The sequence below is a fragment of the Molossus molossus genome, unplaced genomic scaffold (genome assembly GCF_014108415.1).
Source record: "Molossus molossus isolate mMolMol1 unplaced genomic scaffold, mMolMol1.p scaffold_m16_p_13, whole genome shotgun sequence".
Classification (NCBI taxonomy): domain Eukaryota; kingdom Metazoa; phylum Chordata; class Mammalia; order Chiroptera; family Molossidae; genus Molossus; species Molossus molossus.
Window position 1 is genome coordinate 82,595,996 of NW_023425348.1, and position 23,022 is coordinate 82,619,017.

A 23,022-nucleotide genomic window follows, 5' to 3' on the forward strand; every position below is an offset into this window, starting at 1 on the left:
GCCCTAAGTTCTACTCAGGATTCTCCCTTTATGGGTTCCTCAAAGGGTAGCCTTACTCCTGGTTTCTGGGGGATACCAACCAACATGCCGCCAGTCCCAGGAGAAAATGGGCCATGGCTTGGGTTCTATCCCTGGGATAGTGTTCCTGCCAAGATCCCTGCAACTGCTGCTCTATTTTAGTAACAATTCAACTCCACAGATATTTATTGAGCTCCCACATTAAGCAGGATGCTTAGATGGTTACACAATATAAAATGGTCCCTGCCCTCTGGGAGTGACAACTCCCTGGAAGAAGCAGAGAGAGACACACGGCACACAAGCACACATGCACACACACACGTGCCCAGTCACCTAGCACACCCTCCAAGCTGAAATTAGTGTCGGATAAGATGCAGGCCACTCAGTCTTCATCACAGAGACACGTGGGATAAATTAGGGAGAGGTGGGGGACACGGCACTAGCAATTTGGGGGACACCACTCCCTCTGCAAACACATAGGTACCTGAAATCAAGAGGAAATCAGAAGAGAAAGGGTGAGAGACTATCAGAGGGATGAAAAAGCTGCTGAGGAAAAAGCATACAACAGAATAAAGAGGTCACATGTTTACATTTCTAAACTCTGGCCCTTATTGGGGTTGTTGTCTGGGGTATCACACACTCCAGGAACCCAAGAATCTTTCAGAGTCTTTCTCTCAAAGACATTAATTGAGAAGATGTCTTCTGTTCCTAGAACTGCAAGCTATCCTGAAGGTTCTGTTTGGCTTGTAGTGGAAGCTTTTTAAATAGGGGAATTCACGGATCCAGAAAGTACCTGATTATTATGTAAAGTGTATTCATTATGCATGGGAACCCTATAGGTATGAGAGTAGATTTTGACTGTGCTAGACAGGCCAAGAGAGGAGACTGATTAGAGTCTCATAAGGGATAACTTTTGATGAAGGGTTCCAAGAGTTTAGAAAAAACAAGGGTTATATTAGTCTAGATAAATCTGAAATCCCAGGCTATAGTTCCCTAATGGAAATGGGACTATTTTGCACGTCTAAACATCCAGCAAATAATTTTTCACTGGAGCAATAAAAGGAGTTAAAAGCAAAAGTCTGTAACCTTTAGAATTCTAGAGAAAGCTCTTAAGACTCTGGGGAAGAATAGCAAAACATCAGCCATTCCCAATCACAGGTGCTAACAGCTTGGATCAGAGGTTAGAAAAGAAAGAACCCAGGAACCCTTGGGTGTTTGTGGGTGTTGTCTAGGAGTTTTGGGGTTGCTTCTGGGGAGCACAGCCTCACTACAGGGGAATAAAAACTCTAGGGGGGAAAGAAGCTACAAACCCAGCAAAATATCTCCTGTGCACACACACATGCTTTCAGACCTAAACCTTCTGGGATCTGCTTTCTAACCTTGTCCTCACTGGGGTCCTTCAGAGAGTCTAGACCTAGAAACCCAACAGATCTATGATTCTAGATTCTAGAAACCCAAATCACATTCAGTTCTTCTGTTCACTATAATTTCCCAAGTGGTAGATGGGACTACCCAACATCCCTTAGTGATTTATTCAGATAATTGGAAAATAATTCCCCCCAAATACCAAAAGAAAACAACAAGAACAACAACAACAAAAACCACCCCTTCAGTAGAAATTTTAATTTTTACCTCTTTTTTGTAGCACAGTTGATTGTACATGGCTGGTTTCGGGATGGCTTCAATTTTCACTTCCTGAGTGGAAGTTCGGTAGGATGGGTTGCTGTAGGTTAGGTTGCCCATTCCAGGATCTGTTAACTTGGATTTTTTGTGTCTTTGGAAGGAAAGGTGATGAGAAATTAGTTCAGATCTTTACGAGAGTGATACCCAGGGAAGCTGTCACCTGAGTGCAGTAGGCAGCCTCTAAGATAGCCCCGTGATCCCCGCCTCCTGGTACTCACACCTTCTGAATCCCTACCTCTTGGGTGTGGGCTGAATCTGGTGACTCACTTCTGAGGAACAGATAATGCAAAAGTGATGGGTGCAAGATTAGATTACAAAGAAATCTATGGCTTGCATCTTACATTGCTCTCTCTTTCCCACTCTTTCATACTCTTGTTCTGGGGAAAGCAAGCTGCCATGTTGTAAACTGTCCTCTGAGAAGGCCCATTTGGCAAGGAACTGATGAGGGTGTCTCCAGCCAACAGCCAGCAAGGAACTGAGGCCCTCTGTCTAACCACCTGTGAGGAACTGAATCCTGCCAACAACTACATGGGTGCCCTTGGAAGGGGATCCTTCCACAGTCAAGCCCTGAGATAAGACTGCAACTCTGGCTAATACCTGGATTGCAGCCCTGTAAGAGACCTTAAAGCAGAGGCACCCAGCTAAGCTACATCCAGATTTCTGACCCACAGAAATTGTGAGATGATAAATGGTTATCATTTTAAGTTGCTAAGTTTTGGGGTAATTTGTCACACAGCTCTAGATAACTAATATACCAAGCTTTAGAGTCAAGACAGATCTATGTTTCAGCCCATCTCTGTTACTTACTAGCTGGACATAATCTAAACTTTCTGAACCTCAGACACTCATCTATAAAGTGAGGAATAAAGGAATAATGATGTCTGTATTACAAGGTGGTTGTGGCATTGATACATGTTCATTCAATGGTCACTGTTGTTGTTGTGGTTCTTGTCAGCAGGAGCCGCAGCAGCAAAATCCTGACATTTTTGCTGCAAGCTGTGTTTAAAACATGCTGTGTTTAAAACATTTCGGGGGTGGGGGAGAATACACACACACACACACACACACACACACACACACACATATATATATATATATATATGGTCATAAAAAGATTATAAATTGATAATGACACACTCCACCTTCCCAGGAAGATCCTTACTGAGCAATGATATATTAATCAATATTATAGTAATGGGCTGTGTTTGTGTGAAGAGAAAATCATTTCCAACATCAAACGGTTTGAAGTAGTGTGGGGTCGTGGAAAAGTAGATGCTAGAGTCAGTCCCAGCTTTGCCTGTGTGACCTTGGGTAACACCCCTGTGCCCTCAGCATCCTAGTTTATAAAGAAAATCCCAAGGGTTGCTGTGGTCATGAATTGAGGGTTTGGGCGGTGACTGCAGAAGAAGAGTAAAGAATTCAGATTTCTGCCTTCCCCTTCTGCTGCTCTGACCAGAAACCCAACCTTGCGGTGAGGCTGGGCAGAGGTCGAATTAGCGAGCTGTGGAGCTTTGGGAGATCCCAGATACGCTAATAAGGACCAACGAGCACGTGGCCCCTGCAGAGAGGCTGAGGTTACCTGTAGAGCATCAAAGCTGCAATCACCACCAGAATCAGCAGAATGCTGAGGAGCCCACCGATGACATAGCTGACATGAAGTCCTTCCCCTAGGAAGAACAGAGAGACACTGGGCAGAAACCACTGACAATCTTCTGGTTGGCATGAGGGGTGGAAAAATGAAGGGCTCCTTTCCTAAGTGTTGGGTCCCACACCATCTGAAGATGGCTGGGGCCTCCTTCCCAGAGGACAGGCCACAGGGGTAGATGGCTGAGAAGAAACCTATCACTCAGTGAGCATCTCTAATTCTAATTCCACCACTTACTGGCTGTGTCATGTAGGGCAAAATGTTTAACTTCTAAGCCCATGTCTTCTCATCAGTTAAATGTAAATAGTAAATTGTTTATGGGGCTGGTGGAGGTTAAATGTGTGTATATGCAAACTTATATACATATACATAAATACACACATATATATGTCTAAACAAATGCCGGCATATGGAAAGCACTCCATAAGTGGTAGCTATTACGGTTATTCGCTCTATGGATTTAGTCTAAGAAAAGGGTTCATCAACCCCAAAGAGTCCCCATGAAGGGTCTGGAAGATGGCAGTGGAGACATATGTTCCTTACTTCTTCTTCAAAACAGCTGGGCACTCGAGCTTACCTGGAGCAGCAGGTACGGCCTCATTGGAATGTGCACAGAGGCCCAGCTGGGCGTCCTTTTCAGAGCATCTGTGGAGCACAGAAAACTGAGTGTGAAGGCTACTGGTGTTTGATAAAGATCTTGCCCTCCTCCAGGGAAGGGGGAAAGTGCTGTGAGTGTGGCTTTCAGTTATGAGCAGCTGTACCAAATGGGAGATATCAGAAGTATGGAGAGGGCAGGACCAGGAAATACAGAGAAATCCATGCGAGTCGCTGTCTTCAAGATTTTATACCATGTTTAAATGTATTTTAAAGGATCAAATCCTTTTGAAAGGATTCCTTTAAAAAGGAGAAGCAGGTCCCGCTGGTGTGGCTCAGTGGTTGAGCATCAACCCATGCACCAAGAGGTCGCTGGTTCGATTCCTGGTCAGGACACATGTCCAGGTTGTGGGCCAAATCTCCAGTGGGGGGCGTGCAGGAGGCAGCCAATCGATGTTCTCTCTCATCAATGTTTCTATCTCTCTCTCCCTCTCACTTCCTCTCTCTCTAAAATCAATAAAGGAAAAAAATAAAAATAAAAAGGAGAAGCAGGTTTGAGAATGAACTGGAATTCTGCTGAAAGAATGCTAAGGACATCAAGAGTGTACTTTATTAAACTACCAGGGTGAGTTGAAAGAAGCTATCAGCCAAGCAAAACTGATTACATAAAGATTGTCACAAGGTCTAAACAGATCTAAAAAAAATCCGCAAAAACAAAAAACACCCAACTGTTCCTCCCCTTCATTTTTTCACAGGGGAATATGCAAGACATCCAAAGGGAGGGCTCAGATAACTAACTTTAAATGCTAAAATGGTAGCTATGAGCAGGCAATTACAGGCATTTCCTAAAAGCCTAAAGAAAAGGCACTTGCAAGACATTTGAAACGGAGCAGAACTGAATCTTCAAAAAGAACTGACAGTAAGAAAATATCTGCGTAGGGTTCAAAAGTTTTCTAAATAAACCCAAGGAAAATCAGAGATGAATAATGATTGATAGTACTTAAAATATAATGATAAAGGTACATGTTTATATCGGCATGTTTGCTTTTCTACATAAATTCTTCTAAAAAGAGAAAATGGGACATATAAAATGAATTTGATCATGTGCAAATCTTACAATTTTAGGGACATGAGTTCTTATTTGGAATTATGTTTCTGTTTTCAGAATTGAAATCAAGTGTTAATGATCTTTTAAGCTACAGTTAATATTAAAAATAAAGAGATTACAAGGAAAAAATCTGTTCTAATAGAAAAATGTTGGCAAGATAGTTATCAAAACAGTAAGAGTAGGAAATGAAATCACTATCTCAAAAAGGTATCTGCACCCCCATGTTCAATGCAGCATTATTTACGATAGCCAAGACATAGAAACATGTCCATCAACAAATGAATAAAGAAAATGTGATCTCACACACACACACACACACACACACACACACACACACACACATACACACAAATATTCAGCCATAAAAAAGGAAATCCCAGCCCTGGCCAGTTTGGCTTAGCAGTTAGAGCATCGGCCTGTGGACCAGGGAGTCCCGGGTTTGGTTTCCGCTAAGGGCATGTACCTTGGTTGCAGTTTGTCCCCAGCCCCGGTTGGGGTCGTGTAGGTGGCAACCAGTCGATGTGTGTGTGTCTCTCTCTCTTCCTGCCCCTCTCACATCAATGTTTCTCTCTCTCTCTTCCTCCCCCTCTATCTTAAGATAAATGCAAATATGTCCTCGAGTGAGGATAAAAGAAAGGAAATCCTGCCATTTGTGACAATATGGGTGGAACTCGAGGGCATTAAGCTAAGTGAAATAAGTAAGACAGAGAAAGACAAATATGGTATGATATCACTTATATGTGGAACCGCCCCCCCCCCCCAAAAGTCGAACTCACAGATATAGAATGCACAAATTGGTGATTGCTAGAGGTGGGAGGTGGGGGGAGACAAAATGAGTGAAGGTAGTCAAAAGGAACAAACTTCCAGTTATAAGATAAATAAATCCTGGGCATGTAATATATAGCATGGTGACTATAGTTAATAATACAGTATTGCATATTTGAAAGTTGCAAAGATAGTAGATCAAAAAAGCTCTCATCATAAGAAAAAAAACTGGTAACTGTGTGGTGATGGATGCTAACTGAACTTATTGAAATCATTTTGCAATATATACATATATCAAATTTTAAAATGTTAAGAGTAATTGCATATGGGTATTTATTTCTCTATTTCTATTTGCATTTCCAGATTATTTTTACAAACTAAATAAAAAATTTACACTCCGTAAAAAATAATTTCTCTAAATTGAATGTAACATCATATTTCATCAGTTTTAAGATGTGCATTTTTGCCCTGGCCGGTTTGGCTCAGCAGTTAGAGTGTCGGTCTGCGGTCCAGAGAGACCCGGGTTCGGTTCCCGCTAAGGGCATGTACCTCGGTTGCGGTTTGTCCCCAGCCCTGGCTGGGTTGTACGGGTGGCAACCACTCGATGTGTCCCTTTCATGTTGATGTTTCTCTCTCTCCCTCTTACTCTATCTGAACAAGAAATGGAGAAATGTCCTCAGGTGAGGATAAAAAACAAAAACAAAAAAAGATGTGCATTTTTTCTTTTTCTGACGTCACTGAGATAGGAATGTCTTACAATCAGTGGCATCTCACAGTTGCTGTTGGTCATCTTTTTAGTTTAATATCTCAAATCAGGAAGCATCTTAAATTGACAGCACCTTCAATGTAATGAAATACAATATTTTATACTGCATTTGAGACCTGTTCATTGTTATGCTTGCTTAATAATGACGTGTGTGCGCGCACATGCATGCACGGGTGTTAGAATGTTACAGGCCATAACATCCCTGGGCATGTTCCAGGTCATCAATCCACAGTGCAGAGATCACTATGACTTAGTGGTGTCTAACTAAACCGTAGGATCAGACCATATACTAAGCCTATGATGTAAGAGCGAATGTCACAGAAAGGAAATGGTGAGTGATTTCTCTATAAAGCTGTTCTAAAGCTGCTTCTCCTCAAATCACTTGCAACAATCTACAGGTCTAAATATCTTCTGTCCTGAATAGCAGGGACTGGTGGCCAATGATGTGATCTACCTCCCATCTGCCAGAATCAAGCTGGGACTATGGTTTTCTGCTGGCAGGAAATGGTGATTTGAATCAAAGGGCCCTCAATCACACGTGAACCCACTCACCTTCCTTCCACCTCCTCTAGAGATGTGCGGGTCCGAGTGGTAGAAGAACGCAAGGTGGTAGGTAGAGTGTTGGTTAGCACTGGGTTCCTTTCACTCATGCTGGTAGCCCTGGGAGCTGGGGGCACCAAGCCAGGTACTGGAGAGGAAAAGAGGACAGGAGCAGGCCACTGAAGCCCCAAATATGGTTCAAGAGTAGCATCAGGAGAACTTGACAAAGCGATCTCTTAGCTGCACTGATCTTGGGCACCCTCATTAGAGGCCATTCTCAAAACTGTAACTAAAAAGGATTTGATTTCTAATATTAATAGCTCTGGATGGGCTAGTTGGCCCACAAAGGCCAGGAAGGGAGAGTAATGCACAGACCAATTAATTCTAGCAAATGCCAGGGCCAGACAAATTTATTACTCCCAGGCACTCCTCTCTAACCCTCTCTGAGTGGTATTCCACCCAGAAGGACAAAGCTGAGGCTGCTGATCCTCTGTCTTTCCAAGGGCCCTGCTGTTGCAGGGGGCTGTTCAGTCCATCTCACCAAGGGAGCAGGGCCGGCCATCAGGCTCATCAGGACAGGCACACACAAAGTCCGAGGTTCTGGCAAAGCAGAGGTGGGTGCAGCCACCGTTGTTCACAGCACAGGCATTGGTCCCTGAGGGCAAAGCAGAAGAATGTCTGGCCTGGGACTAAATTAAGTCTCCCAATGTGACACTTCTCAAAAAGGAGGAAATCCAGTGCTACATCATTCCCAGGGACAGAAGAACAGGAGGGGTATAACCACATGGGGCTAAAAAGGTCTAAGAGTTTAAAATGTGAACCAAAAGGCTCTGCTGTGGCTCTAATTGTCTTGGTCATGAACAGTCCATGGGGTGACCACCACCCCACCGATGGTAAGAAAGCAGGCTCAGGACCCAGGAGCGCACCTGTCTGCCGCTGAGGGGAAACCACAATGATATCCATGAGTCCTTCCACATTCGCCAACAGTGTCTCCTTGTTCCGGCCTGAGTACTTGTCAACACGCTGGACTGACTTGGTCTGCCAGTCTGTCCAGTAGATCCACCTGTCCTGCTACTCAATAAGGAAACCCCCAAAAGAGGAAATTGACAGTCAGACCCCAGTCCAGCTTTCATGCCTCAGCACATGCAGTCCCTCTGCTGAAATGGCCTCATCTCTAATCCACTAGGAGGCTTCTGTGCATCCCCAGATGTGACACTGTCCAGGAAGTCTCCCCCAACCAAGATAGCATTTATTATTCCTCCATGCTGTTCTGTGGCCTGTCCTTACTTCTACAAGTGAGTGTTGACATTCTGTGGTTAGTTGTTTACGTGTCTGTCTTTCCAGGTCAAGTTCTTCAAGGACAAGAATGTGTTTCATTCATCTCTCAATTTCCAACACCTAACACTTAACTTTGTACTCGTTCAGTTGCTCAATGAATAAGTGGGTTCCCATACTTAGCATACAGGAGTAAATTGGAGATTCCTTCTAAGGTCCCTGCTCTTTTGGACTCTTCACTTAGAGCCCTGATAAATCCTCTGGTTACTTCTGTGGGCAGCTGCCTTCTAACACAGTGATCCTGCGAGTCTCAGCCAGAAGTGGGGAGGGGCAATGAAGCGTGCTTCCCTCCCGCCCTGGGGGTATACATCAGAAATCGCCATGGGAAACATGTAGATTGAAAGACCATATTCAATATTATCCTGTAGTTTTACATTTGTAGCACAGGACTGGGGCGGGGGGGGGGGGGGGGGGGACTATTGTTAAGTAAAGCCAGACAAAATCTTACTGGCTGGTAGGATATAATGCAAAATATAGATAAGTGGATGTTTGTCAAAAAAGGACAATGATTTTTAAATGATTGAGAACCCCTGTTTTGGTCCCAGGCTTTGTAGATCTCCTTTTCTCCTTCCATGAATTATTTTACAGGGTAAGAACTCTCAAAATCGATAGCCAGTAATAATGAAAATGATTAGAAATAAGCATTGAGTGCCAGAGACTGTACTAAAGCTGTGTATATTTGAGGAGGGCACTATTATTAAACTCATTTATTAAACTATATATAGGTGAATGAAGCTTAGAGAAGTTCAGTATCTTGCTCAAATTTGCAGTTACTTAATGACACAGGCAGAACTTGAACCCACAGAGTTGGCACGCTGGAGGTACTCAGTGAACACTTACTGGCTCGCTGCCTCAAAACTCTGGCTCTTGGCCACTCTACTGCCACTAAGTGGGCTGCTTGAGCACTTAAGAAGTGTTGGGGTCACAGCATTAGGATAAACTGGGGCATTTGTTAAAATGCATATTCCTGGGCCCAATCCTCATGAAGTAGATTCTTTATATCCAGGAACATGCATTTTAACAAGCTGCACAGCTGATTCTGCACACCACCACTTAGCCACTCCCTCAAAGGCCGGCACATGGGAGTGGTAGGCAACAGTGGCAAGGATTCAGTGCACAGGAAAACACCCCTAAAATGAGCTTCCATAGCGAACCTGTTCAGTATCATCTAGGGCTGAGGCTGCTAACTTAGAACCCCGAGGAAACACCCCACCACTTAAGGAGGTTTTAGTTACCTTTCCTGAGCTAGTACCTGAGTGAGGGCAAAGGGGTGGGACACATGGCTGACCAAAACCTGCCGTAGCTTCCCATTGAGGTCAGCGCTCTCAATCCGGTCCAGATGGGCATCTACCCAGTAGATCCTGTGAAGGAAAGGAGATGAGGGGGGCTGCTCAAAATGTTTGCCAGGGAGCCCAGCCTTCCCCGCTAAGGAGTTGTCTGTCCCTTCCGAGCTGAGCTGGCAAGAGCTGTGAGCAGTCTAGAAGCTCCTGGGATAAGAGGTCACTGTGAGTCCCAAAGCTGAAGAGGGGAAGTTGATGATGACTCAGCAGTGGGGAGGCCAGGGCTGTTCTGAGGAGGGGTAGACCCTCTAATGACCTCAGAGGGGCCACCACCCAGTCTCATCTTCAGCTACTTGATCACCCTTTGATTCCTACCCACAAATCTAAGCCCAAACTCCTATGAACACTCTTCAAGAAGAGACTTAGTCTATAAGAATGTCATGGAGGTTAAAGGAAGAAGGCATTCCTCTTCACTCCAACTCCCCAGTGACTTTGATCCCTTTTCCTGTTTCTGAGAACAGAAAGAGGAACTGACTACTTGAGAGCTCTCTGCACCCTCTTCTCTGGCCCTTTAGCATTTTTTTTTTTTTTTGGTATGTGCCCCTAGTGGGAACTGAACCCGGGACTCTCTGGTCCGCAGGCCAACACTCCAACCACTGAGCCAAACCGGCCAGGGCCCTTTAGCATTTTTTTATCTAGACCAGAAGTTGCAAATTCCAATGTCTGAAGGGATCAGGAGAGCAAGAAATGTGGAGAATCAGCCCTTAAAAGGATGGGGATAGTGGGACCTGTGGTCCAGCCAGAGGCCATGCTCTGCTAAACACACTGAAAACCAGGTAAACCAGACAAATAAAACCCACCCGAGATTTGAGGGCTGGACTCAGCAACCCCTGTTCTAAGAATCTGTTTGCTTAGCCTTCTCACTGCTTTCTCTTCCCCACCTACCAAGAGCTTTCTGTCTTTTTGTTTTCACTACATCAATCTCAAGCATCCACTCCCCTGCCCACCCTATTTCCGGGATGCTGTTTGGGACAGAATTCCCACCTGCGGGTATCATAGTCCAGGGTAAGACCATTGGGCCAACCTAGGTCTGTATTGATGAGAACCTTCCTCTCAGAGCCGTCCAGGTTCGCCCGCTCAATCTTGGCAATGTGGCCCCAGTCTGTCCAGAAGAGGTACCTGAGACACAACGACATCATTACCAAGGCACTGGAAGATGGCACCCAGAGCTCGAGAGAATACAAGGGACACATTAATACAAGGGACACATTAATAGATAGGCATCCTCCATGGGCCTCTTCACCAGGCCCTTCTTCGCTGGGTCTCTTTCCTGCTGGCCATAAACTTACCCCTTCCTGGGGAAAACAGCAATAGCCCGAGGCTCATCCAGGCTGTTGTTGACCAGCACTTTGCGGCAGGAACCATCCAGCCTTGATGCTTCAATGGTATTTCGGCCTGTGTCTGTCCAATATAGGTTTCTGGCCACCCAGTCCACTGCCAGCCCGTCGGTGGTCTTCAGCCCATGTCCAATCACTGTCTCCATGTTGCTGCCATTCAGATCTGCTCGCCTTGGGGAAAAGCCCAGGGTTGGATGACTGACCAGATTGACCAGACTAAACCCCTTTAATACATGTTCCCATAATTGTACCCCTGCTATACTGTAAACTCCATGGGGCAGAGACCAGGCATCTATACGTGCATTCCTCAGCATCTGGCACAGTAGGTACTCAAAATATTTGCAGAATTAATAAATAAACTCTTAGGAGGACAGAGTGTTTCCTGCCACAAAGAGGGGACATTTAGGTCCATGTCTCACCAGAAGGAGGTTATTCCCCATATACCTTTGGGAAGAGACAAAGATTGCTAGGTGGTCATTATAAAAAAGGCCAATTTGGCAAAACCTACATGTGCATTTTTACAGAAGTCCTATGCCAGGGAATTCAACCTCAGAATGGGGGGGCATGTCACAAACACACGGGGACTTCTCTAAGCATATGCCCCTGCCCCAGCATGAGATTCTCCAGGGAGAACAAAGGGTATGCCCTTGTTCCTGCATGTGAGAATCTCTGCATGGCAACCCCTCTTACTGGTGGCAGGGCTCACATTCCTCAGCTGTGTTGGGGTAAAAAAATTAAATAAAAACAAAACCCCAAAACAACCTTGCGAACAGCCACACGCTTTGGCATTGTCCAGGGCTCCAGTTTCAGCTACATGGCTGATTCTCCAATGAGTCTTCGAAGATCTTTAGAGCATTCCCAGGGCCCAGTGGTAGGGGTAGAAGGCTCCAGGTCCCCAGCCTGACATTTCTGGTTTTTGTGTTTATTTGTTTTACATACTGGGCTTCGATTAATTTTTTAATAAACAACAACAACAACAAACCCTAAAAGTTTGAAACACTGTTGTGATAACACCACAAAGTGAATAAGTCAGGATCAGAACTCACTATCTAAGTTGTCTACATGTTGAGTCCATTTAGAGGCCAACACAGACCGTAACCTCACCCTTCAGGGACTGGAAGCAGGTCATGGCCTCTGGAGGTTTCAGGGACACTCATACCTGATAACATCCAGGAACACATCTGTGTAATAGACCTTGCCATCCACGCTGTCATAGTCCAGGGAGATGACATTGTTGAGTTCGGGAACAGGGACATGCACATCTGTGTGGTCGCTGGTGTCCAGTGAGATACGCCGGATGGAGCCTCGGCTGGAGAAGAGCAGGTAGGTCTCAGGAGAGGGATCACAGGTCTTTCCATCTCCCTTCAGCTGGATGCCAGTGGGGCAGGCGCAGGTGAAGCCAGAGGGCCGAGGCAAGCAGAGGTGGGAGCAGCCACCATTTCTTGAGCCACACTTGTTAAAACCTGGTGATGAGAGAGAGAGAAACACGAGTTCAGACACCCTGCCTGGAATATTGTCTGAATCTTACATAGGCTTTAGTTTCTTGTGCTTGATTTTCTGCTGTTCTAAACACCAGGGTTTGATGCCTGGTAGGGATGAGGAAGAGGGGGCAGGACTGTCTCCAGGCGTCCTCTGAAAGTGACAGCATGATGCAGTTGTAGTACCAGCCATACCCAGGGGGAACACAGCCTGATCCTGGAAGGGGACTTAGGTAGGTGCCTTTCTCCGTGATTATAAAGAAATCTCAGTGTTCTCTGATGTTGTGATACCCCCAGAAAGCCACAGGCTCTGGCTCACAGCCCTAGGGGTCTCTTCTCACCCAGTGGCTGTGCCCGGTCCACAGCCTGGATGTCCATGAGGCCTGGCAGGTTGGACCTCACCAGGATGACATTGCTGCCAGTACCCTTGTCAGCACGGTGGATGCTACGAGTCTGCCAGTCAGTCCAGTAGATATAGGAGTCGAGCAGGGTGAGGCCATATGGGTGCTGCACAGGTGACACCAGTGTGTGACGATTGGCACCATTTAGGTCAGCAACCTCAATACGCTGTAGAGGAGAAAGAGGGTAGGACTGGTTATCAGTAAACTAGGGGCTCTTGGTGGAGATGTCAAACAGACCTCTCCCATTTCCCCAGGCCCCTGGGAAGCAGCAGAAGCAGGACTCTCACCTCGGTGTGGGCATCGGCCCAAAGCAGTTGGGAGCTGGCCTTGTCCACTGTCAGTCCATTGGGCCACCCTAAGTTGTTGTTAATGAGCACGGTCCGGTCTGAGCCATCCATTCCAGACCGCTCTAACTTGGCATTCTCTCCCCAGTCTGTCCAGTACATGTACCTGGGCAAAGAAAAATACCAGCTGGTCATTCCCACAGCTCCTGGATACTACAAGTACTTACAATATGCCAAACGCTGTTAAAAAAAATTTACATGCAAAAAGGGGAGTTGTCATTTAACGGGTATAAAGTTTCAGATTTGCAAGATGAATAAGTTCTGGATATCGGATTTGTAACATTGTGAATATGCTTCACACGAATGTACTGTGCACTTAAAAATGGTAAGGATGGGCAATTGATGTTGTTATTATTTTTTTAACCACTGTTAAGGAGAAAATACTTTCCATCTATTATCTCACTTAATCCTCATAAGAGTCACAAGGTATATATTTTTACTGTCATCTCCATTTATGGGTAAGGAAGCTGAAAATCAGAGAGGTTAAACACTGGATTTAAAGTGACACAGCTAATAAATGGTGAAGGAATTTGAATCTCAGATTTCTGAGTCCAAGGTTCATGCTTTTAACCTCTACATTATGCTGTCACCCCGAGAGGAGTCACAAGAGAATGAAACAGCCCCAGGGAGGTCAGTTTCAGTGCTCCTGAGAAGCATGCTTGCCCTCCATGGCCCACATTCACCCCACCCACAGCCCCAGCTGAGCTGAGTGATCCTGCTGCCTAGTCACAGAGCCGGCTCTCACCCCATCTCGTGGTACAGTACAATGGCCCGGGGGCTGTCAAGATTCTGCCACACCAACACTTTCCGCATAGACCCATCCAGGTTGCCTACTTCAATCCGGTTGGTTCCTGTGTCTGTCCAGTACACTTTCCGGCCAATGGCATCCACTGCGAGCCCATCTGTGGTTTGCAGCCCTGCAGGAAGTCAAGAGAGCACACTGGCTCCTGCCTTAAAACAGATGGGCGGTTTCCCCAGCTCTGTAGCCAGACAGGTGGTCCCTGGGCTGGCAGCAAGGCCCACCTGTGGTGATGATGTCCTCATGCTGTGAGCCATCCAGACTGGCACGGCTGATCCTGTGCAGCGTGCTGTCTGACCAATACACTTTTCCTGGAAAGGGAAGGCTTGGCTCAGCCTGAACTCTCAATCCCCACAAAGGGACATACCGAGCTGACTCAGGCCCTGAGACACCAGGGCATGTCACAGAGCCCTATACCCCATAGCAGAGGAAACCAGTGGACGTGTAGAAATGTCATAGCAAGATAGCTCTCAGCAGAGAAGGACAAGTGGGCCAGAAACCCTGTCCTCATAACTAAAGAGAAAGTGCTGTAAGGAGAGGGGCTGACACTGTGCCAGAGGGGATGGTGAGCCTCCGGCTCTTAGCATGAGGAAGAGGGGGTAGGAAAGAAAGGGCAGCAGTTGCTATGGGGCAGAGACAGAAGGCCAGGGGATGGGGGGAGGAGAGCCACACAGACCTTCTTGGGGATCCACTCCAATAGCAATGGTGTTCTTCATGGTAATGTTGATTGGTACCACCACATCGGCAAAATAAGGGATGTCCAAGGATACCATGCGTACATCTATCCTCCTGGCGAAGATGAGGAAACTGTTCATGCCTGCCCAGGTGGAGAGAAGGAAAGAGGACAGTCACCCTAGCACAGCCATAAGAGGTCTTGGAGTAAGGCAAACTCAAGTACATGCTCTGGCTCTGATAGATTCTAGTTGAGTGATCCTGGACAACTTACTTAAACTGTGTATAAATTTCATCATCTGTACAATGAGGACAACAGGGTGGCTGTGGGATTAAGAGGGATCATGCGGTCTGACATAGTCATAAATAATAGCTCTTTATTAATATTATAGAAGGACTCTCTTTGAAGGACCCTTTATCATGCAGTTTAAGAAACTTCATGTTGCCCTGGCCGGTTTGGCTCAGCGGTTAGAGCGTCGGCCTGCGGTCCGGAGAGACCCGGGTTCGGTTCCCGCTAAGGGCGCGTACTTCGGTTGCAGTTTGTCCCCGGCCCTGGTTGGTCGTGCGGGTGGCAGCCACTCGATGTGTCCCTTCACGTCGATGTTTCTCTCTCTCTCTCCCTTTCTCTCTCTCCCTCCCTCTCTGTACAAAAAATGGAAAAATATCCTCGGGTGAGGATAAAAAAAAAAAAAAAAAGAAATTTCATGTTAAGTCAAAGAGGACTTGCCTCCAGCCTGGGGGGCCCAATCACAGCTCCTTTCTAACTAAATTCCTGGGAAGTTAGGGTTCCAATGCAACCTGCCATGCAGCATCCCCTAGGGAGAAACACTGACTTCCAAAATCTGGGCAGCCAGGTCCTGCTTCTGGGACCCACTGCTCATTAACCTTGTCACATAGCTTGTACTGGCTATACACTCACAAAGTGCCGCATCCTGCCCTGGCTGGTTTTGCTCAGTGGTTAGAGCGTCAGCCTGTGGACCAAAGAATCAAGGGATCTATCCCTGGTCAAGGCCAGGTACCTGAGTTGCTGGTTCTATCCCCGGCCCCAGTCAGGGTTGTGTGGGAGGCAACCAATTAATGTGTCTCTCTCACATCAGTGTTTCTTTGTCTCCCTCCCTCCCTCCCTCCCTCCTTCCCTCCCTCCCTCCCTCCCTCCCTCCCTCCCTCCCTTCTATCTAAAAATCAATGGAAAAACATCCTCAGGTGAGGATTCACAACAACAAAGTGCCTTGGCCAAGGGGAGTACCATTACACTGTGGATATCATACATTTTAATATTTACTGTGAGTGATTCAGGGCAGCTGGAACTAAAGTAACTTAGTCTAACCAAATCAGGATATAATGACAATTTTACAACAAATGTAAGTGAAGTGTCTGAGAAAGGAGCATGTTTTACGAACATGCATGAAGAAACCATAAGAACTAGTGGGGGCCTGCCTCCAGTCCAGTCTGCCTGCTTCCCTGGGCCTCTGTCCTGGATCTCTCTCTCTCCTCTTTTCTAAAAGCTCCGTCTCTCCCCTGGGCCTGTAGAGCAGCGGTTCTCAACCTTCCTACTGCCGCGACCCTTTAATACAGTTCCTCACGTTGTGGTGACCCCCAACCATAAAATCATTTTCGTTGCTACTTCATAACTGTCATTTTGCTACTGTTATGTCTTAGGCGACCCCTGTGAAAGGGTTGTTCGACCCTCAAAGGGGTGGCGACCCACAGGTTGAGAACCGCTGCTCTAGAAGCACCAGGACTCACGGTTCTTCAGACCACATCAGAGTCCATCTACAGGGAAGGAAGAGAGCCACTGCCCCTCCCTGAGAGGCTCTCTTCAGGTCTGTGGTGCTTAGACTCACCTGGTGAACAGGTCTTGCCATCAGGCATCAGGTTGATGCCTGTGGGGCAGGTACAGCTGAAGCCGCTGGGATTTGGAGACCGAAGACACAAGTGGCTGCAGCCGCCATTCTCCATAGCACATGGTGTGAACACTGGGTAGGAAGAAGGAGGGGGTCAACAGTGAGGACTGTAGCAGAGGAGGTTGAGAAGAAGCCAGTGTGGGCCAAGGGATGCTCACCTGGGGGCCGCCGGCGGTGGAAGACATGGATGTCCATGAGGTTCTCCAAATTCTCCTGCAGGGTCTCCCGGTCCAGCCCCGTCAGGCGGTCGGCGCTCTGGATACTCTTGGTTTGCCAGTCTGTCCAATAGATGCGCTCCCCATAGAGGGTCAGCCCAAATGGGTGCGGGAGGTGGCTTCCAATCAGCACCTACCAAGGACCCAGCATGAATGTCATCCCCCAGTAAGGTCCTCAGCAGTGGCCAAGAGCTCAGGCAAGGAGCCAGAATGCAGCTTGGCCACGACTGCCTGCTGTGTGACCTTAAGCAAGAGCTGGTTATAAATTCTCTCTGAGCCTTGGTCTGCCAATCTGTGATATGATAGTGATAATGCCTGGTTCCAAGGGTTGCGCGATTATTGTAAAAGATTGTGTATGATTTATATAATCTCAAAGTATCTCTGCACAAATTCCTTATTCATTACAAAAGGAAAAACAGCAACTTTACAGTGGACATCATCTTAATGATGCAATTAAAGTTAATATCACAACAGTGGGGCAAGCCAATATCTGTGTCTATTGATGAGACACTGAGAACTCAGGACATGACTTTACTTAATATAGCATGCCTGCCAACACATAAACTGAAACTAATCACAAGAAAGTATCAGACAAATTGAGGAATATTCTATAAAATAACTGGCATTTACTCTTTAAAAATACTAAGGTCAAGAAAGACATAAAAAGGCTGAGGAAATATTCCAGATTAGAGATTGAAGAGATGTGTTGCTAAACACAATTGTGATCTGGGATTGCATCCTGGACTAAAAAAGAAAAAAGAAAAAGAAAAGCTATAAAGGACATCATTGGGGCAACTGGCAGTGAAATTCAATATTGACCGTGGATTAGATAGTAACACAGCATGAATGTTAAATTTACTGATTTTGACCTTTGTACTGTGGTTAGGTAAAGCAATATCGCTGTTCTTAGGAAATAGTCACTGGAACATTTTGGGGTCAAGGGCAGGATGTCCCCAGTTTAATCTCTGATGGTGCAGAAAAATCATGTGTGTGTATGTATAGATAGAAATAAAGCATGAGATGATACAACAATGTGGTAAAAATGTTAGTTATTGGATCTTTTGACTGTTCTTGCAACCAAAATAAACAATAACAAAAACAAACAGAGAGAGATCATGGTGCAATTGGTGATTAATTAGTGTTTGTTGTTATGGTTCTTGGCAAAGCACTTATATCCTCAGCCCACGATCTACCTGAATCCCCAGCTTCCTTTTATCATCAAGCACAGCAGGGACCCCTGAGCTCTGGAGAGCAGCCACAGCCTCAGAAAAATAGCACATGCCCCATGCTGGGTCACCCCTGGGTCCCGCCAACTCCTGTCAGCTGCCAGCCAGGGAGTGATGCCCTGGAGGCTGGCAGGGCTGTGGGAGGATGCCTTAGCGCCACCCTTACCTTCCTCTTGCTGCCATCCAGTCCAGCAAATTCAATCGTCTTCATGCCGGCATCAGCCCAGTACAGCCGCTGGGATCCATAGTCGATGGCTAATCCATTAGGCCAAGTCAGATTGGAAGAGATGATGACCTGGCGGCCCGAGGCATCCATGCCAGCTCGTTCAATCTTGGGACTTGCACCCCAGTCAGTCCAATACATATACCTGGGCACAGATAAGGGAGGTCTTACAAGCCTTCCGATTAACACTCAGTGAGGATTCAGAATACCTAGGGTTTCAGGGTTTCTGCCTGCGATAGCTGCCCCAGCCTCCTGTCTCGGTCCCCAGCCCTGTCCTGGCTCAGAGCAGTCTCTGAAGGTTTTGTATCTTCTCTCACTATCAAAAGGCACCTAGGGTCTTAATAAAGGCAGAGCCCATGGCTCAAGGAGAGCTCCAAGTATTCTCTGAATTTGTGCAGCAAATAAGGCCTACATGGGAATAAAGAAAAAGGGGAAATGAGGATGGGCAAGAAATGTGTCCTCTACTGCATGAGTTAAATAATTATGGTACATAAATTTAACAGAATTCTATATAACTATTAAGAAGAACAATATACAGATCTATGTAATCGAATGGAAAGATCTATATAACATACATAATTAAATGGAAAGATATCCAAGATACATAGCCATGTGGAAAAACCAAGGTACAAAGCAGTGTGACATCGCTGTAAAACCAAAACCACCACCACCCACAAATGTATATATACACGTAGAGGAAGGTCTGGAAAAAGTACCCTCAACTGTTAACAATGGTTATTGCTGGAAAGTGAGATTTTAGGGAATCTTTACTTTCCATAGATTTATTTATCTTTTTTTTTTTTTTATTCTCACCCGAGGACATTCTTTCCATTTTTTGTTCAGATAGAGTAGGAGGAAGAGCGAGGAAGAAAGAGAGAGAAACATTGACGTGAAAGGGACACACTGAGTGGTTGCCACCCGTAGGGCCCTGGTATGTGCCCTTAGCGGGAACCGAACCTGGGTCTCTCTGGACCGCAGGCCGACGCTTTAACCGCTGAGCCAAACCGGCCAGAGCTATCTTTTTTTGTTTTAAACAATGAGTTACTTTTATAAGCAGACCAAAAAGAAAAGAGAAGATGAAAAAATTTAAAGGTTTCCTTGTTCACTGAATTGTCACCGTGCTCTGTGGTTTCTACAGCTGCCCTTGCTGCCTGGTGTACCCATAAGAACTAGCCACTCTTGCTAACCTCCAGATTCCCCTCTAGTGTTCGGGCTGGAAGGTGGGTGGGGCTCACTCCAAAGGAGCAGATGCTCACCCGCCCATGGGTTCCACCACAATGTCTCGGGGACGATCAAGGTTCTCCCAGATGAGTACTGTCCTCATGCTGCCATCTGTGTTGGCCACTTCAATCCGGTCCGTCCCTACCGAGATGTAGGGGGCAAAGATATTACAGTGATACCTCGGTTCTCGAACGCCTTGACTTTCGACCAAATCGGTATTCGACCAGGAGATTCGAGAAACTTTTGTCTTGGAATCCGAACAAATATTTGGAACTCGAACTTCCGAGATGAGCCGAGTTGAGCCGAATGGCGTTCATTCGGCCCAGCGCGCCTTGCTTGCGTCATCAGTGTGCGTGCAGAGAGAGAGTCACGCTTTGTGGAGAGAGTCACGCTTTACACTGAATTTAACCCTTAGACATACTGTACACTTTTATTTCTTGTTGAGACTTATGTTTTTCTACATATTATATACAAATTAGGCCAGTAAATAGGCATTTTCTGGGGCTTGGAATGAATTAATCCAGTTTCCATTATTTCCTATTGGGTTTCATTGCTTCGGTTCTCGAACAATTTGGTTCTCGACCGTCCTCCTGGAACGAATTATGTTCGAGAACCGAGGTATCACTAACTCTAGTTCCGGTCATTCATCCTCTTACCTTCCATGCCCAGCACAGAGCTTGGCATTTAGTAGATGCTCAAGAAATACTCTGTGGTAGATGTACAATGGATAGTTAGTGAATTTACACTAGTGAATTTGAGGAGAAATTCAGGGAAGTGATCAGTTCCATGTCTTTGAAGAGCAAGTCTTCCTCAACCCTAGCAACCCACTCTGTCATATAAATTTAAGTCAATGCTTCCCAAATTCTAGTGTGCATAAGAATCAGGAGAGCTAGTTAAAATACAGATTCCTGAACCTAACCCCCAAAGATTCTGATTCAGCAGGTCTGAGGTAGGGTCCAAGAATTTGCATTTCTATCAAGTTCCAGGTAATGCTGATGCTGCTGGTGCAGGGACCACACGTGGAGCAGCTCTGGTTTAAGGCATTCCCCTTGCCTCCCAAACTTACCTGGCTAATAGAAAGTGCCTGTTTTACCAAGATAGTGATGGAAGAAAAATCAAAGGGCATAGTTTCCTTATCTGAAATGCCTCAAAACATTCTCAAGCATCAGCTACACAGCAGAAGTAGTTGCCATTTGACTGGCAAATGCCAAACGATCAGATGGGAGCTTCTGTCTTCAGGCCTATAGCAGCCCCACCACTCCTGACCTACTGAGGACGTCAGTCAAGATGGAAGTGGCCTAGGAGGGGCACTGAGTTCCTTCTGCCTGAGGCCAGGATTTTAAATAAGAGGAGTCCCGGAGAGCCAGGCCGTGGCTGCCCTGTACATACCTGCATCTGTCCAGTACAGCTTGTTGGTAACCCAATCAATGGCCAGGCCTGCTGGACTCTCCAAACTGGTATCCACTACCACCTGGGCAGGAAGCAAAGCTGTATCACCAGCTGGACTTGCACTCCAGCTCTGGGGCTAAACTTCACCAATTCTGAGGATGGGAAAATACAGGGAGCCCTTACCCAGGAGAGGGAGGATTCTACCCCTTAGTCTCTGCCCTGCCCGAGGGCCTGGGCCCACACTGGGCCCTACCTCCTGTCCTGTTCCATCCCACTTGGCCCTGCTGATGGTGTCAGTGCTGACATCTGTCCAGTACACGTGGTCATCCCGGGAGTCCCAGTCAAGGGCCACAGCACTGCGCACGTCAGCCAGTGGGATGACATCGTCGGACAGGTCCTCTGTGTCGAAGCTGATCCGACGGATGTCCATCCTTCGGGCAAAAAGCAGGAACTTGTCAAGACCTGATCAAAGGCCGAAAGGGGTCTTCTTTTAATGCTCTAAATCCAATAACAGTGACAGACACAGACGCTCACCTGTGTGACATCTGGCTCAATCACACCTTCTGGGATCTGGTACCCTTTGTCCCCTACTCTTCACACCTCAGGCCCCCTTTGAGCACTGGGCAGCCCGTGCTGGCAGAATCAGACTTTAGGATCAAATGGAAACAGACTCTCCCCAGGGCCCAGAAGAGCATCTTATTTAAATGTCTGTCAGCTTCATCTCAACTTTTCTCACCTCTTTGCTCCATCTCCTCCAGCGCACTGGCTAGGTCACCAATGACCCCTCCCCCTCTGACTTCCAGGTCTGCTCAGGGCTTCAGCTGATACACTCTGTCATCTAGATCCCTCCCTCTTGCTCTTCTCTTCACTTTACTCAATAGTGACTATTCATTGAGCACTTACTCCATGCCAGGCACTGAACTTGGTGCTTTTCTTGCCTTGTCTCCTCTACCCTCATAGCAACTCTTTGTGATTCATGTTATTCTTATTCTTATTTTCTAGATGAGCAACCCTGAGGTTAGGAGAGGTCAAGTAACCTGTGTGAGATCCCCTGGCTACAAAACACTGGAGCTGGGACCTGAACTCAGGTCTGACTCCAGAGAAGGAGCTCTGGCCACTCTTACACAGCTTCTTCCCAGCTTGCTCTTCTCCATCCCCTGCCCCATTCTGGTCTGTCTGAATGCTTCCCAGTATATGTTTCTGCCTGGAAAGGTACTTCCCGCCTCACTTCACTGTCTTCTTTTAAGATGTGGGAAATCCTTAAGGGGAAGCCCCTGGGGAAAGCTCTTTTGCACCTCACTAGGACAATATGGGAAGAGCGGGGCACAAAAGAATGCGGGGAAGCCAGGTGCTCAATCAGTCTGTGTTGAATAAGCATCCCTGTTCCTCCAAATAGTTTCCCTAATTCCTGGAAAGGACCCAGATTCCAAGAGAACTTTGATTTTAGGCAGAGATAAGAGGGTCAGTGGTTACATGGCGGTAGTAAGAGAAGCTGCTGATGTGCAGGGAACTACCCCAGGCCCCTTGCTGGTGATGCCATATGCCTGCATTACTCCACTCTGGACTACTCTTAGGAAAAGTCACCTGAGCTAGACAGGGACACCTTCTCAAGGTAATGCCCCTGCAAGACTTAAAGGAAGACAAAGTAGCAGTTCAGGGAGCGACCAGAGAATCCCGATGGCTTTCACTGTTAGGCACATATTTATCCAGGGCCTTTGTATACTGGGCATCATCACAAGTCCTAATCTTGGCTTTCTGGTTCAGGGGCTGAAAGAAAGTCTTTAACAGGGTAAGGCTAAAGATAAAAAGATAGGAAGTTATTCCCCTGCTTTCTAGAAGGGCCTGGAACCCTCTTGCTGCCTATAGAGAAAAGATCCTACCTGGTGAAATGATACAGAATCCTGGTTGCAGGTGTTCATACTTGACTGGGTGGTGTCACTGAACCTTTAGCAACTACTACTGGGCCCTCAGCCCTGATCTTTGACCTAGGAGCCCTCAGTCTCTTATGTTTTTCCTCTC

General features: G+C 46.5%; 1 protein-coding gene across 1 annotated transcript in view; it reads right to left on the reverse strand.

The window, feature by feature from the left end:
* The window catches only part of LRP4 (LDL receptor related protein 4), a 51,548-nt gene that overhangs the window by 2,392 nt on the left and 26,134 nt on the right, over nt 1–23,022 (reverse strand). Inside the window, exons 17-37 of the mRNA XM_036259602.1 lie at nt 21,257–21,465; nt 21,004–21,085; nt 19,650–19,755; nt 18,337–18,538; nt 16,888–17,077; nt 16,670–16,801; nt 14,830–14,970; nt 14,378–14,464; nt 14,100–14,271; nt 13,298–13,460; nt 12,951–13,176; nt 12,291–12,594; nt 11,084–11,302; nt 10,779–10,913; nt 9,707–9,815; nt 8,046–8,190; nt 7,661–7,774; nt 7,132–7,267; nt 3,924–3,991; nt 3,281–3,368; nt 1,651–1,792 (exon numbers count right to left, since the gene is read on the reverse strand). Coding sequence (XP_036115495.1) covers nt 1,651–1,792; nt 3,281–3,368; nt 3,924–3,991; nt 7,132–7,267; nt 7,661–7,774; nt 8,046–8,190; nt 9,707–9,815; nt 10,779–10,913; nt 11,084–11,302; nt 12,291–12,594; nt 12,951–13,176; nt 13,298–13,460; nt 14,100–14,271; nt 14,378–14,464; nt 14,830–14,970; nt 16,670–16,801; nt 16,888–17,077; nt 18,337–18,538; nt 19,650–19,755; nt 21,004–21,085; nt 21,257–21,465 — 3,170 coding nt within the window. The remainder of the gene's footprint in view (nt 1–1,650; nt 1,793–3,280; nt 3,369–3,923; nt 3,992–7,131; nt 7,268–7,660; nt 7,775–8,045; nt 8,191–9,706; nt 9,816–10,778; nt 10,914–11,083; nt 11,303–12,290; nt 12,595–12,950; nt 13,177–13,297; nt 13,461–14,099; nt 14,272–14,377; nt 14,465–14,829; nt 14,971–16,669; nt 16,802–16,887; nt 17,078–18,336; nt 18,539–19,649; nt 19,756–21,003; nt 21,086–21,256; nt 21,466–23,022) is intronic.